The 14611-nt window shown below is 40.1% G+C and overlaps 1 protein-coding gene across 4 annotated transcripts in view; it reads left to right on the top strand.

The window, feature by feature from the left end:
• The window catches only part of LOC148831676 (laminin subunit alpha-3-like), a 124833-nt gene that overhangs the window by 38249 nt on the left and 71973 nt on the right, over positions 1-14611 (top strand). For all 4 annotated transcript variants that reach the window (XM_088918802.1, XM_088918801.1, XM_088918800.1 and 1 more), the window contains exons 8-17: positions 2773-2891; positions 3761-3851; positions 4201-4332; positions 8616-8666; positions 9339-9386; positions 10357-10494; positions 11527-11661; positions 12338-12472; positions 13212-13349; positions 13753-13805. In XM_088918802.1, coding sequence (XP_088774928.1) covers positions 2773-2891; positions 3761-3851; positions 4201-4332; positions 8616-8666; positions 9339-9386; positions 10357-10494; positions 11527-11661; positions 12338-12472; positions 13212-13349; positions 13753-13805 — 1040 coding nt within the window. The remainder of the gene's footprint in view (positions 1-2772; positions 2892-3760; positions 3852-4200; positions 4333-8615; positions 8667-9338; positions 9387-10356; positions 10495-11526; positions 11662-12337; positions 12473-13211; positions 13350-13752; positions 13806-14611) is intronic.

The raw sequence follows: 14611 nt of genomic DNA, 5'->3' as shown, positions 1-14611 counted from the left end.
CCAGAACGGGCTGGAACCGGCCATTCTGGGGTTGATCTTTCACAAGGTCTTACCGTGAGGCCTGGAGTCTCGCTGCCTCAACTGACAGTGAAGTTCTTATACAGACGTTTAGGTCCCACATCAGGACTCATCTGCTCACTGTAACGCCTGAGTGTGAGGTTCTTATACATACATTCTCACTGTCCCCCTGACAGTGAGGATCTTACCCAAACAACCAGAGTCTCACTGCGAGATTCATCTGCTCACTGTCACACCTGGTAATGAGGGTCTGACCCGAACCTGAGTCAACAAGCCCAGAGTGTCCCCGTGATGCTCTGTTCCTCACTGTCACACCTGTGTCAGGGAGAGTTCTTTCCAGACCCTATGCAGACAACACGATCCAGGGAAAAAAGGCATGCAGGATTCGGGGATTCGGAGGGGGGGGTGGCCGAGGCAAACGATCCAGGGATGAGTCAAACGGGAAATCCAAAACGGCACAAAAAGTCCAAGGACAGGCGATCCATCCAAGACAGACGATTAAAATCCAGAACCGGGTCGGGACCGGCAGGGGGCACGGGAACGTGAACAAGAAACAGAAACTAAAACCAAAACGGAGCCAGGCGCATCCAGGTCCCGGGCTCGCATGATGCGGAAACCAATGCAGAGCCCGGATTAGTGTCAGCGTCTGGCTTTTAAAGGGGAACTGAAAAGGGGCTGGAACAGGGAGCAGGTGCGGGGGATGAATAACAAACAAGGAAGGGCTGGAGCGCCCTTAAGAGGAGGGGTTTGCGATCGTGACAACCTGGTAATGAGGGTCTTACTCGAACCTGAGTCAACAAACCCAGAGTGTCCCCGTGATGCTCTGTTCCTCACTGTCACACCTAACAAAGAGTCTAACTTCACCTCTGAGTAGACAAAGGACCATTTACTACCCGAACCCTTATATACTGTAGGGATCCCTGGCTTCACACAAGTGATGCCAGTCCCCTAATAACCCTTTGGAAATGCAGCTTTTCCCCATTCCTGGTGTGACTCTACACTGCCCTCTGGTGGTCTAACCCAATTTCGGCACTCCAGCTGCGATTGCTCTGTTACAGATACAGGGACAATTAGTATGATACACGGTAAGATCAGTAAGATACAAGCACAATCAATCTGATACAGCCAAGTTCAGTATGATCGGTGAGATACAGGTAAGATCAGTATGACAAAATTAAATTGCCCCCCTGGGGATGAATAAAGTATTTTGAATTGAATTGAAGTGCGATCTTGAATTTCACTATGCGATCTTGAATTTCACTATCTAAGGGAGCTGCTGTGTCTGTTGGGAGACCAGTAGGTAGCAGTCTTTCTGCTATATATATATAACCCTGGCTAAATCTATTTACACTGAAGTTCCCACTTAATTCAAGTAGGTGAACTAATTTCTAACTTCTCCACCTGTTCTGCTATGCCATAAGGATTACTCTTGTGCTCTTTTTTTCATTTTATATTGCTGGTTATGCTTTGATGCACATCATGCTAATTGCAGATTCTGTGCTTTGTTTCCCAAAGAACAAAAAATACTTTGCTTTCCAAAAGATAAGATCCATTATAAATGATCATATAGTATAAATTAGACATGAAAGCAATGACAGGCATTTAGTGTACAGTTTTATTCTGGAATAAGCTTACCAGGCTTTTAAAAGATAGGATCTCATTACTTTTTGATGAATCTGGAAAGCATATAGACCTGAAATTAATTGGACATTGTTAGTGTATAGCAATATATAGCCCCGTGTTTTAACAGTCTACTCTATATCAGTTGTGTCACTGAAAAAGAAAATCTTTCTTCTCCGGATGTCTCTAGATATGTCTTCTGCAGCCACATGAGCTTGCAGATGTGCTATTCTGTGTTCCATCATTGTTAATCAAGGGCTGTGACATGTGATATACTGTATGTTTTCTAGTTTGGTTCCCTCTTGTCATTTTAAACCCTCGAGTGAACAGAATTCTTATGAGCTGGGGTCAGGACATCCTTTGATAATCCTGCTCTAGAGTTCAGTGCGCTAAGTACTACAGTAAATGCATAAATAACTCAAAAGCCACCTGGTTCTGTCAGAAACAATCACAGTTTGTCGTGTTGGTGAGGTGGAATGAAAATCTCCACCAGGTTTTATAGGTCAAGATAGTATCACCTGCTCAAGACCTTAGAAAGTTGTTGAGTTGAGCAACAAGTAACTGAATTCATTTATTCAGAGCTCAGCTGGAATGGAAGCTAAAAGATTTACTGGACTTCAACTCTATGTTGTTGCTTTACTAATTTTCCATTGTCCAATATCACATTTTGTAAAAAAAACTACCAGTTCAGCATTTTCAATTTATTGGAAATAATTAGAGGAGACCATTTTGTCTGTGCCCTTCTGCAGAAGGGTGATGTTTTCATGAATATGACCTGTGATGTTGTCTAAAGCAAATGCTCACAAAAATAGAGAATTGTTCATTCTTCCATGACCTAATTTGCAGTCGATACCATTTTTTTTTGTTCTTTCCGTCTGTATAACTTATATAGACGTTTTGCAACGGAATGGAAAATGGAACACAGTTTTAATAATGAATGAAAACAGTTGCTATTCCCATTCAAAATATTACAAATCTATTAAAAATAACTAAAATAAATGTTAAAATATCTGATAGTTGTGGCAGGTGCTTACATCTTCATTTGAAGAAACGCAGTTTCTAGTGTGAAGGGTTGACAGAGTTTACTGTATTTTTAATGTCTCCTTCTTGTTCTGCTCCTGTACAATTCCGCAGCCTGTGAGTGCCACTCGCACACCTCTGAGTGCTATTATGACCCTGAAGTCGATCGCAGACGAGCAAGTTTAAATATCTATGGCAGATATGAAGGTGGAGGAGTTTGTATCAATTGCCAGGTACGAGACTCACTTTCCACTTGGGGTGAATTTCCTTGTAACACTACAATTAGATTTCAGGAGGAATCACAACATCTAAGAAACAGATGCTTTGTGAACGTTTAGTATTTAACGTTCTGGCCCTCTTGGCTAAGACCCTCTTTCAGAGAGAGGGGTTAACCAGGGGGCGGCTGCACAGGAGGAGATGGGATGGAGGTGGGGTGAGTGTGACAACAATGTGAGCAGAGGAGGGTGTAAGAGTTCTATACTGTTCAGAATACAGAGAAAGAAGGAATGATTGTGATTTAAAACAGCTGGGTGAGACTGTCCTGTCTGTCGATACCCCTCCTGAACTTCAGGGTAAGAACGTCCATTTATTCCAAACCTCTTTAAAGATGATTGCCCCTCTTTCCTTTGGAATTCTTTGGAAATAAAGAGGATTACATAAAAAAAAACATTTGCAAATGTACTCTTATTTTCCTGAATGAGTTGGGAAATTTCTGAATGTACTGTAAATGTCCGTAACTCTGTGTTCTTAATGCATTTACTGTAGAACCTGAATATTTTTATAATGTAGGAATCTTACCAATTTGAAACCTGAATTAAAGGACACAGAGCCTAAAATACTTCACCAATCATGCCGTATGCAGATGATGGAAATGGCATTAGATTATAGGAAAAAACAGTTTGTCATCTTGTCATCCTGTTGATATGAGTAAAATGGTAGACAGGTGACACAAACATAAACGTGACAGTAGTAACTGCAGAACTTCCCTACAGACTGTTAATATTGATAGATCCATGTCTGTGTCTGTGAATGTCCAGGAAGCAACAGTGCTAATTTGAATGTAAGTGATCTAACGGTTGTACTGTACTTTTACTGTCTTCAGCACAACACAGCTGGGATTAACTGTGAGCGCTGCAGGCAAGGCTACTACCGCCCATACGGAGTTCCCAAGCAGTCGCCCACTGGATGCATTCGTAAGCCACCGTGTTTTATTCCACCCCTGCTTTTGCTAGTGCTGCAATTGTGAGTTTTTCCATTTGACTTTTAACACGGGGGTTTTTAAGATAACGCATACCGCACTGTGTATCACGCATTCTCAGTGCTTCGTACTCCTCTGTTTTCTGGTTGTTTTCCTGGGTAGATTCAGACGTAGCGAGACATCGTCTTCTCTAGAGGCTTGTAGAGGCATATAATTCTGTGAATAAGCAGGAATTTCTTTTTTACTTGAACACTGCTGGACGTACAAGGTTATAGTGTTGATGTGAAGCTGAAGTCGACGGCAGGCGTTGGACTGTTTCCTGGCTGATGATGTTGGTGCTGTAGCGTGCAGGTGTGATCCCCGCTACTCGGAGGGCTGTGAGGAGGGCTCCGGGCGATGCTCCTGCAAGCCCAACTTCTCCGGAGAGAACTGCGAGCGCTGCGCTGATGGGCATTACGGTTTCCCTCAATGTATCCGTGAGTATCGTGGTGTTCGTGAGCCGGGTGACTGCTGGTCGCTGGGCCTGGGACTGGTGTTCCATTTCCAATGAAAGGCCAGTGTTTGCTGAGGGAAAGAAAGCAGGTTCTGTTGAGGAGCTGCTTTGGTAACGTCAGGTAAGGGAATTGTAAGCACGCAAGAACAGAAAGCTTGCTGTGAGAGGAGCCCATTTAGTTCATCCGTTTGCTAAAAACCAGAGAATGCAGAGGTTGTCTGAGAGCTCTGTAGGAGGATGGTATTTTTAAATAAACGTGCCTTGTGTGCGCTTTGAAACCATATCTGACAAAGTGCATTTTTCAGTTTGTTTTAATGAATGTTGAGAATAAAGGTAATTCTTTGCCATACACAGGTAGGGGTACTGTATATAGTATACAGTGTGGGTAACTAACAGCCCTTTCCAAGTCCCTTCTGTGTTCTTTCTCAAAGCATGCATCTCAGCTCTTTGTCCACTTGTGCCTCACCTCCTCAAGAGTTCCTGAAACATGGTCCTATTCCTGTAGGCTTAAAATCTACTGCTGTCAAATCTCTGTTAGAAACTCTGGCCAAGACCCACAGGTACAGCACTTCACAACTTCTGAACTATTTCCAATTTGCCCAGTCTCACAAAAAGTCTGGAACAGGTGCAGGCAGCTCAGTTACAGTCTCATCTTGCAACAAATGAATGCTTAGAACCAACTCAGTCAGGCTTTGGACAGAGAGATTTTTTGTATTAATTTTTGTAATTTTATTTCAACTGTTGGATGAATATTAGCAACAGCTCTTCAAAGATTTGTGTTTAAATCAGTATGATGTGAATAATGTGAATTGCCGGTTCTAAAACCAGGCGATCAATATTTGCGCTTCTAATAAATTTCCTTTTTGATACTGATCTTAGGCTGCATGCAGGACTTGACCTGTTGACCGTTGTCTCGCAGGCAAGAGCTGGAGCTGCCTGTGGTTCACAATTTAAAAAATTCCACAGAGAAAACCCATTGCAAACAAAGTCTTTTCTAACAGCTCAGTGATGCATCAAAAAACAAACAGCTGTGCTTATCTGATTCAATCAGAAACACCTGCAGGTAAAGCTATGCAAGGGACCCAGCTGTTCTGGAGATTATCACCGTAGTTTCCATGCACACATTTTTAATCCCTTTAATCCTCAGTTACTTTCATTAGTTTGTGGTTTTGGTCAGCATTTTATAAATGTATTTGTACAGTTGTGCCCAAAAATACACTATACTGTATGCAAGTAAGCATATTTATTTTTTAGGAGCAAGTAATAGGTTTATTCCCTGCTGAAAAGAGAAGAAAGAAAACACAACATTTCGGCTGAAATGTTGTGTTTTCTTTCTTCTCTTTTCAGCATGGAATAAACCTGTTACTTGTTCCTTTGCAGCCTACGCATACTAACGCAGCTCCCCACCTGAAATATTTACTTTTTAGCCTTCTAAAACAGTGTGGAATTGAGAACTTTGGGTGTTGCTATTTTTGATGAAGAATATTTTTTTCAAAATATTTATTTTGCATTCAGGGTTATTTTATAGTAAGCAGCGGAGTCTTAAAAATAAAAAAACAACACTCTTGTACTGAGTGTTGAATTGAACTGTACCAGGAATAAATTGGTACCTAAACTGAGTACAGTATGTAAAACGATGTATCTGTTTTTACAGAGTATTGGGATTGGAAATATTGGTTAATTAAAATATGAAGGAAAATAAACAAGGACATTAGTTAAAAATAGATTTAGAAGTATGCAGAATCTCTCAGTTAAGAATATTATTATCTAATATGATTAAAAATTTTTTTTATATGACAATATAATATACAGTATATGTACCAATATTTTGCCATTCACACAGACAAAGTGAAAAAAAGCAACGAGAAAACCTTAAAAAGGTAGACATTTTAATCAGTGAAAACATAGAGGAGTTTTGGAGATGCTTGAAGCCACTCACCTGTGTGCTTCACATCAGATATACTGTACCAGTAATACATTCAATAAAACAATAACTTACTGTGCATTTTTACTTTGTCTTCACTGTAGTTAATAGATCTAAGATTACACATGCACATAAGATTTGTTTGAAATGTACTGGCATTTAATTATTTAGATAATGACTGGTAATGATATCTAATGTTTCCCAGGCAATAACAAAAATCCTGTACAAATCTTTTTGAGCCGTGCTGTTGTACCTGCTCTACTCCAGCATGACCAGTTATTTCCAGTGTGTGAAATAAAGAGCACTGCAGGTTCTGTTGATTTAATCACATCTCTGCTCATACACATAACTGCACAATTATGGTACTGAATGCAGGAGAGAATTGTTTCCTACACAGTCTCTTTCTGTCTAGAATATCACTTTACTAACATGTTCTCTGTAGTTCAGTGCACATCCATCAGTGCATTGCTTTTTTGAGCAAAAAACTGAGTATAGAAAATTCCTCTTCAGTTGAACATGGATAACACTCTTGAACTGTTTCCAGGTTTGTGGTTTTACAATGTATATAGATGTTTGTTTATTGTAATACAGGAGAAATCTAAAATAAAGATGCATAGAAATACAGTAAAGGTACAGATAGAAGTTTCTGTTTTTTATGCCTTATTATTTTACTTGAGAGTGTAGTATGTACACTGTATGCATCATGTCATCTTTTGTCATAAATGTGTATCTGTGCAGTAATTCATTTTAATCTGGTCTATGAAAATCAATTCTTCATTCAGTACTTTTTGAAGGTGTAGAATTCCAATTCACTGGCTTCAATTTATGTGAGTTTCTCCTACTAATGATGCAGAATAAAGAGGGCTGTTTGTAAGAAGTAGCTTGCATTTTAGTTGTTGCATTTAGTTGTCTTATCTTAAATGTCTGTTTTAGGTACTTCTTTACAATTATTTACTGAGATAAGTACAACTGTTCCAAAAACAAAGTTCTTTGTGGTCGGGACTGGAGTCCAGTCAGCAGTACAGTATGTCTTAAGCGTGTAAATATATATTTTTATTTCGGCAAAAAAACTCAACAAATTACAAATCTGAGCAAAAAAGGCTAAAAAGAGATTATTTAAGTATTAAGGTTGCACGTGAATCAGAGGGATACTGATGTCTTGAGGAAACGCTCTTGTCAGATCTCTGAAGTTAAGCAAGGCTTGATCTGGTCTGCAGTGGGATAAGGAACCTTCAAGGACAGGCCTTTGCAGCTGTTGGCAGCTCAATAGGTGGTGCTCTTTCCTCTAGGGCAGAATAGGAAAAACAGTGGTGTGCCTCAGGGATCTGTTTTGGGCCTGTTGCTCTTCCTCATTAAGTGCAGTGTTTTAGACGTTATTTAGCAAATTACTTATACTTGCAGATTATACAAAAATTGTAAGGGTGGCAAACAGAAGCAGGCAAATAAAATTTAATTGCTATTTATTTTATATTAAAAACAATCCACACAGGGAGTAAGAACATATCACATTTACATAACAAATCTCATGAAAAAAATCTGGGAATCAATAAAAGGTTTGTGAATAAAAATAAAAAAAGTTTGTGTGTACAGAAAAAATTTAAATATAAATCCAATCACGTTATGCAATGAAGTTTTATTATTCACTTTTTAAAGCACAGTTTAGAATGCTGTGTTCTGTTTTGGCTACCATACAGGTACATCAAAAAGGGTAGTAGAAAGAGTGTGACGAAGAGTAACAAAACGACTCCAAGATCAGGGTATTGTCCCCTATTGACAGGTTAAAGGAGAGAAATTTGTTTGGTTTAGAAGGTTTTCTATGAAATCCTGCGGAGTATTGATTGGGCCAACCCAGGGGAGTATTCCAGACTCAGTCGTAAAAGAGGAACATGGGGTTACAATTGCAAACTGAAATCCATTTTGGACGGAGAAAAGGACATGTTTTATTACTTAAAAAGTTGTGAGTATGTGGGATAGGCTTCCATGCCAGGTTGATTAAGCACCCACTCGGGGTTTCTTTGGGATTTGGGTTAGGGGTAAAGTTAAGGCAAGGGAGAAAATTTTAGATTTGCTTAACTACAATCGAAGATGGGCCATATGGCCTTAACTTGCAAATTTTATACTCTTATTTATAAGACCTACCAACACAAGAAGAAAGCAAGTTACCTAAAAATTCTTATACTGTCCGGAGATCTTACAGTATGTCTGTTTACCATTGTTTAACCCTACAGTTTTATGCAGTGTCCGGCTCATTGCTCCAAGATGATAACTGCAGTGTAATTTCTATGGAAAGAACACATTTTAATAGTGGACAAATACATTTAATTGTTTCTTTTTCCAAATAGGATTTCCTGTTTTTCCGACAACCACTAAATCTCCTGCAGACCATATTGTGGGTAAGTGTATTGTACACTCATGGTTTAGAGAAACTCTTAACTATAACTTTATATATGCAGTATTGAATGTTAGGACTGGTGCTTATTCCACAGAATCATTGGTTCAATGCCAGTGTTGATTGTCAGTGTGACCAGCACCTTGAAATTGGATATTACATCGGACATTTTGTTTTAATATCAGTAATCAAACAGGTACGGTATGGAACAGTGGGACAGATGTGGATGTTAGACATCAATAATTTTGAAATAGATTCTACATATAAGATACTACTACTAATAATAATGGCTTTGTATTTCTCCATCAGTTTATCTCTCTTATGTATTCGTGGGTCATAAAAGAAAGAAAAATATTCTGGCTTTTCTACCTTTTGGAGGAGGTAAGGAGGTAAAGGAAGTGGGTTCAATAGCTGACCCCATGAGCTCTGTTTCAGTGCTTTGAATGTCAATCTTTTCCCCACACTGCTTAAGAAATACAACTTTTTTGTTTTTTTCCATTACCAAAGGGGTAATAGAATCTTAAAGGGGTTCTGTTTGTGTGCACCATATTTTCCACTATTGCCGTTAAAATTTTGTGTTACACTTCTCCTTAAACAATGGGGAAATATGAAATGTATTGAGAATTTCAAATTCTGGGTATTTAAAGCACTGATTTCACTTTTTTCTTGCCTTTAGACAGCAAGACTTGCCCTGCAAGGTACTTTGGACCACCCAACTGTCAACGTAAGAATAACCGCACAATGAGAAATGATCTTTTAAAAAACGTGTCTGAACAGCAGAAATATTTGGTCAACATTGTTTTGTTTGGCGTTTTTTCAAGAATTCCATATCAAATGCTGGGCCTCTCCTTTGTTTTGAATCTATACAGTGGGAGTTACAATCTACGTCATGCTTGTTTTTATTTCATTAAAGCAGATTGATATTGAACAATTATTAAACAGTTAGCCAGGAACCGTTTTTAATTTTTTATTTTCCAGAACAGTAGAATGTGGTCCAAATCATATTCTTTCTCAAATTATATTATAGGATTATATGTCAGTCTGTATCTGTTCTGGCTTTTTCATGCACATTTAGAATGTACAACAATTTTTTTTGTTATTCCCAAATATTTTGCAATTGCCAGTTGAATTTTTCACAGGCTAGCTGTGAACCCTGTAAGCGCACACGGGGGAGAGTGAGCAATTACAAGCTCCTCCCACCCACCTTCAAGCCCCTCCCCCCACTCTCAAGTCCCTCCCCTTTAACTCATCACAGGGAACATTCCTGTAAGGGAGGATTTGCCCTGAGCAGTGGAGAGTCGCATCTCTGCAGGCACCCAGGAGGAACAGGGGGCACTTACTTTGCCAGTTTCCTATTGATCTCATCCTGCTCTTGGGAGCGCTCACTGGCAGCACAGTTGTACCCACTTATTCCAGTCTTAATTGGCTATCAACATGAACCAGTACTCAGCTTCAAAGCCATAAATCAGCATTCAGGCAAACTGGTCATGTGGGAGGCCCCTTGTAACACTAATTTCTGATGTAATGACTTGGTTAAGAAAACACTTTGCTTTCTGTTAGCTGTCATTGTGATGGGCTCTTCAGCCCTGTATTTATTTTTGTCCTAGTATTTCTGAATATACAGTACTGGAGGCTCATGTTACCTTTTCTTTTCTTGCTGCATGTGTCTTGTGTCGTCTGGCGAACGCTGCCAGCTTGCCGGTGCAGCGGACCAGGGGCGGCAGATCAGTTTTGTGATATGCTGACGGGAGACTGCAGGTGTCGGACAGAATTTCAAGGCAAATACTGTGAACGCTGTGCTCCGGGGCATTTCAATTACCCTAACTGCCAAGGTGAAGAGATAATTTCTGTTTGATTTGACTGAAAATGGATACCTCCTCCTGTGGGATATTGCACAGAGACAGTAATGACCCTGTGATATACTGGGGGCTTTGAATTTGAACAAGTTTTGCAAGTCACATACTTAGATAGTGACTGTTGTGCTGTGGATGATGTCTCATCATTGACAGAACTTCTGAACAAGATGAATAATCTGCTCTCCCTAAGGACGTTAGTTAGTGGACCTTTCAACCTTGAGCAATTGCAGTTGCAATCAACTTTTTATACTAGGAGAAGCAAATCCATGGACACTTCATAGCTGTGTTAGGGCAGGCTGCCCCTCTTCATTTCTCAATGATGCGATTTCAGGTCTGCACAACACATGAACCTGACCAGTCTGGAAAGAACCTCTGATGTGGAGAGCATAGTAACGTTCAATTAAGGTTGTAGAACAGAAAGAGAGAGCTCTTCATTTCACTTTGTCCATGGATTCATTTTAATTGGAAGCATTGGAATCCACATACGTAAATATATTGGCATGTGAAAAGATTCTGACAGGATGGTGCCTCAGAACCGCAGCTTGCAAGAAGTGAGGTCCAGTGAAAAGTTGCTACATGTCTTAGCACTAATTTTGTGGAGTTTTTTGACTGGTTTTTGACCACTATCACCAAGATCTAGGATCAATACAGTGGCAGCTATCACCACCTTCACAACTCACATTCTGCATCGTATCTGCCGCTAACAGGTTTGTTTCTGGGATTCAGTTAAGACAGTTTTTTATGTTGCTGTGAGCTTCACATTTGTCTTGAGCCGGGCCTCAAGCAGTCGTTTCTGCCACCAGGGAAGTCAGGTTTTATAACATAGTTTAACAACTGGATATATCTTTTATTACCTAGTTCAGAAAAGGTTGAAATAAGAGCTGCTTAAATTGGATTGTGGTTGTTAGGAAAATCCCATAGCTCCAAAGTGTTTTAGCTTTTAATGTAAGTTTATTTATCATAAACCGTCTGTGCGTGACAGGTTTCTTTTTTTGTGTTATTTCTCAGCATGTTTCTGCAACCCAGCTGGGTGCCAGCCCGAGGTGTGTGACACCTCTGGACAGTGCCTGTGTCGCCCAGAGGTGGAGGGATCTCGGTGTGATCAGTGTCGCTCGGGGTACCATTCCTTCCCCGTCTGCCAAGGTCAGGCGTCTCCATCTCTCTTCACCTCCTGGACTTGTGCTCAACACACGTTAGCAAGAATAAGAATAAGAATAAGAATTCCTTACACTTAAACAGTGCTTAGTGGGGAATCCTACTCCCCCGCCAGTGTGCAGCCCCACCTGGATGATGTGACACCAGCCAGGGTGTGTCAGTACACTCCCCACACACCAGCTCTCAGTGGGGAGGAGAACAGAGTGATTAGTCTATCATTACATCTGCATATGCATGTACAGTACAAAAATGGAAATATTTAAACTCTTCAAAGAGAGAGAATTTATTTTTTTGTGCATTTCCAACTTTTTTTCATTGCAGCTGAATATGAGTCTTCTTCTCTTCTTCTCAAAAGTAGAAAGTAAAAAGGTAAAACTGAAGTAGCTATTCATCAAAAGAGAAAACAGAGCGAATCCTGTAAGCAAATCCAGGAATCAAATGGCGAAAGGTTTCCTGGGTAAATCGCTGTTAAGATGCAGATCTCCAGGTGGCTTCTATACAAGTAGAACTACAGTGTACAGTACAGTAGGGAAAACAATGGAGTCGAGTAAAAGTGAGGATATCAGATTCCATTTATTAAAAAAAAACTAAAAGTTACATTGCAGTGTGTTACAGTAGCTCTGCGCATTGATTGGATCGGTTGCTGTTTGCTGTGTATTTAAAGTGTGTAGCTGCGAAGGAGCTGGAGCAGTGGACCAGACCTGCGGTCCGAGGGGCCAGTGTAGATGTCACACCAACTATGCGGGGCTGAAATGTAACCAGTGTGCTCCAGGACACTATGGGTACCCCAGCTGTTACTGTGAGTTACTCTCTTCTGTTTTCAAACAGACCTCAAATGCCACCAATAAAATCAAGAGCAAAACTATGCTATTCATTGAAAGCTTCGCTGAGCAGTCATGGCGTTGAAGTGAATTCTAAAATAATGAGTCGCATAGACTCATTATTCACTCAAAATATGTTTATGTAATGAATTCCACAGTGTGGCGCCGCTCATGAAGAATCACCTATGCCCATGGTCTTCAGAAAGACTAAGGAGGCTTGAGTCGTCAGATCTCAGATTAAAGGCTGGACTGCACCCGTAACCTGGAGCTCGAACATTCAGTGCCTTATTGTAAACAGCATGTGCTGTATGTGTGAGAATGTATGCCTGTTCTGTATATAACTCACAGATGCCAAAATATTTGAGAGCTTTGTGTACTGTAGTTAAGTGGAGGTTGTTTTTAGACAACGAAGTAACATTCAAATTGAGATCACAGATCCCTTTTCATATCTTGTTTGTGTGACTACGATTAACGTACAAAGACAAGAACCTCACTTACAGTACGGTATTCTGTTCATGTAAATTTGCTTAACCCAGTATTAAATTCAAGCTCCCAGGTAAATAAAAGCTACCTAATGTAAGTGTATCTAGAATAATTGCCACATTAGATCCTGTTTTCCGCAGTGTCCTTGGCTGCAGACAGCTGAAGGTGTTGTGATTTGTGTTGCACTGACTCTTTCTAGCGGGTGAGAGGTACTGTCTGTGTGTCTCCCCTCAGCGTGTCAGTGCCACCCCGAAGGCTCGTCCCCGGCGCCCTGTGACCAGGTGTCGGGGCAGTGCTCCTGTCGCCCTGGTGTGGCCGGCCTGCGCTGTGACCGCTGTGCTGAGGGAGGGTTTGACTTCCCACTTTGCCAAGGTGCTGTCACCCTGCCCCGCTGCCCCTCTGTTCCCCTGCACCAGCTGAGAGTCCCTGTCAGGCGAAAGCTTCACTGCACACAGTACACACTGTATCTCTAAGGAAGAGACGGGGCACACCTGGCAGGAGCTGTCTTTTCAGTTCTGAATCATGGCGAAAATGGTAGAATTTTTCTGTTCTGCGTAATGCAGAGTATTTTCTCTCCCCGAGACTTTGTTTATATCAGTTCATATTAACTTTGTTGCAGTACCTATTGACTCAGAGTTTCCAAGAGAATAAAAAAGATTTAAGTAGTTGAAGGTGGAACCACCTGCTGCTTTTTTGTTATCTGCTGTGTGCTTTCACATTCGTTTGCCTATGAATAAAAACAGGATTTTTAAATAGCTAACTGTTGTTGTTGCAGTACCCAACTGTAACCCAGCAGGCACTGAATTCAACGCACTGGACACGCATCCGGTAAGATTTCCTTCTCATTTGTGAAACAATGTACACATAGTAGGATATGACATCTGTTTGATTTTTCCCATGGTTACAAGAAGAATCACGGAGTTGTTTTGGAGTATAGATCAAACAAAAAATGGATATTATTGGAATTGCAGACTTCAGAGCAACTTTATGTATTGAAAAGCAAAGTACAAATTGCAACAATCCATTCTCTTCAAACGGTTTCTTGTATTCTAAATACAAAAAGGATAAAATAGAATACAGGTATTATATTCTGTATTCAGAGAGGTATCCCCTCTCTGTAATGGTACTGCTGTGTTGTGTTATACAGTATGTTAGGAGTTTGTTAAAGCAGCCTTTCTGTTGGTATAAATACGGGCTACAGCAGTTTATTATTATTCATCTTAAAATTTTAAGTTGGGAATGAGGAAAGCTAGATTGATTGTACAGATAATCAATTAAGTCTACTGTGACTGTGAAGAATACTGTGACCACCAGACAGTAATTACTTAAATCAGTTTTTTTTGGTGGGCTAAGAAGGAAATTAAGAATGCAATCATATTTTGCTTTTATATTGGCATTTATATTTAATAAGTGTTTTCCTTAAAATAATTTATATTTATATTCTTACTTTAATTATAGCTTCAATTTATTTTAAACTGTACATTTAGTTCAATCACAGTTACATTAAACCTAAATATATTGGACTTTTTTAAGTACTGTTTAAGCTTGTGTTGGTCAAAATAAGATGTAGACTCTCGTAATCCAGGCCAGAATCACATTTCCAGACTCCAGTGTTCAGAATAAATTGGACCGAT

This window comes from Atractosteus spatula, chromosome 6 (genome assembly GCF_055471065.1).
Source record: "Atractosteus spatula isolate fAtrSpa1 chromosome 6, fAtrSpa1.hap1, whole genome shotgun sequence".
Lineage (NCBI taxonomy): Eukaryota > Metazoa > Chordata > Actinopteri > Semionotiformes > Lepisosteidae > Atractosteus > Atractosteus spatula.
The sequence above is the reverse complement of the archived record's forward strand: the minus strand, read 5'-3'. Positions and strand labels throughout refer to the sequence as shown.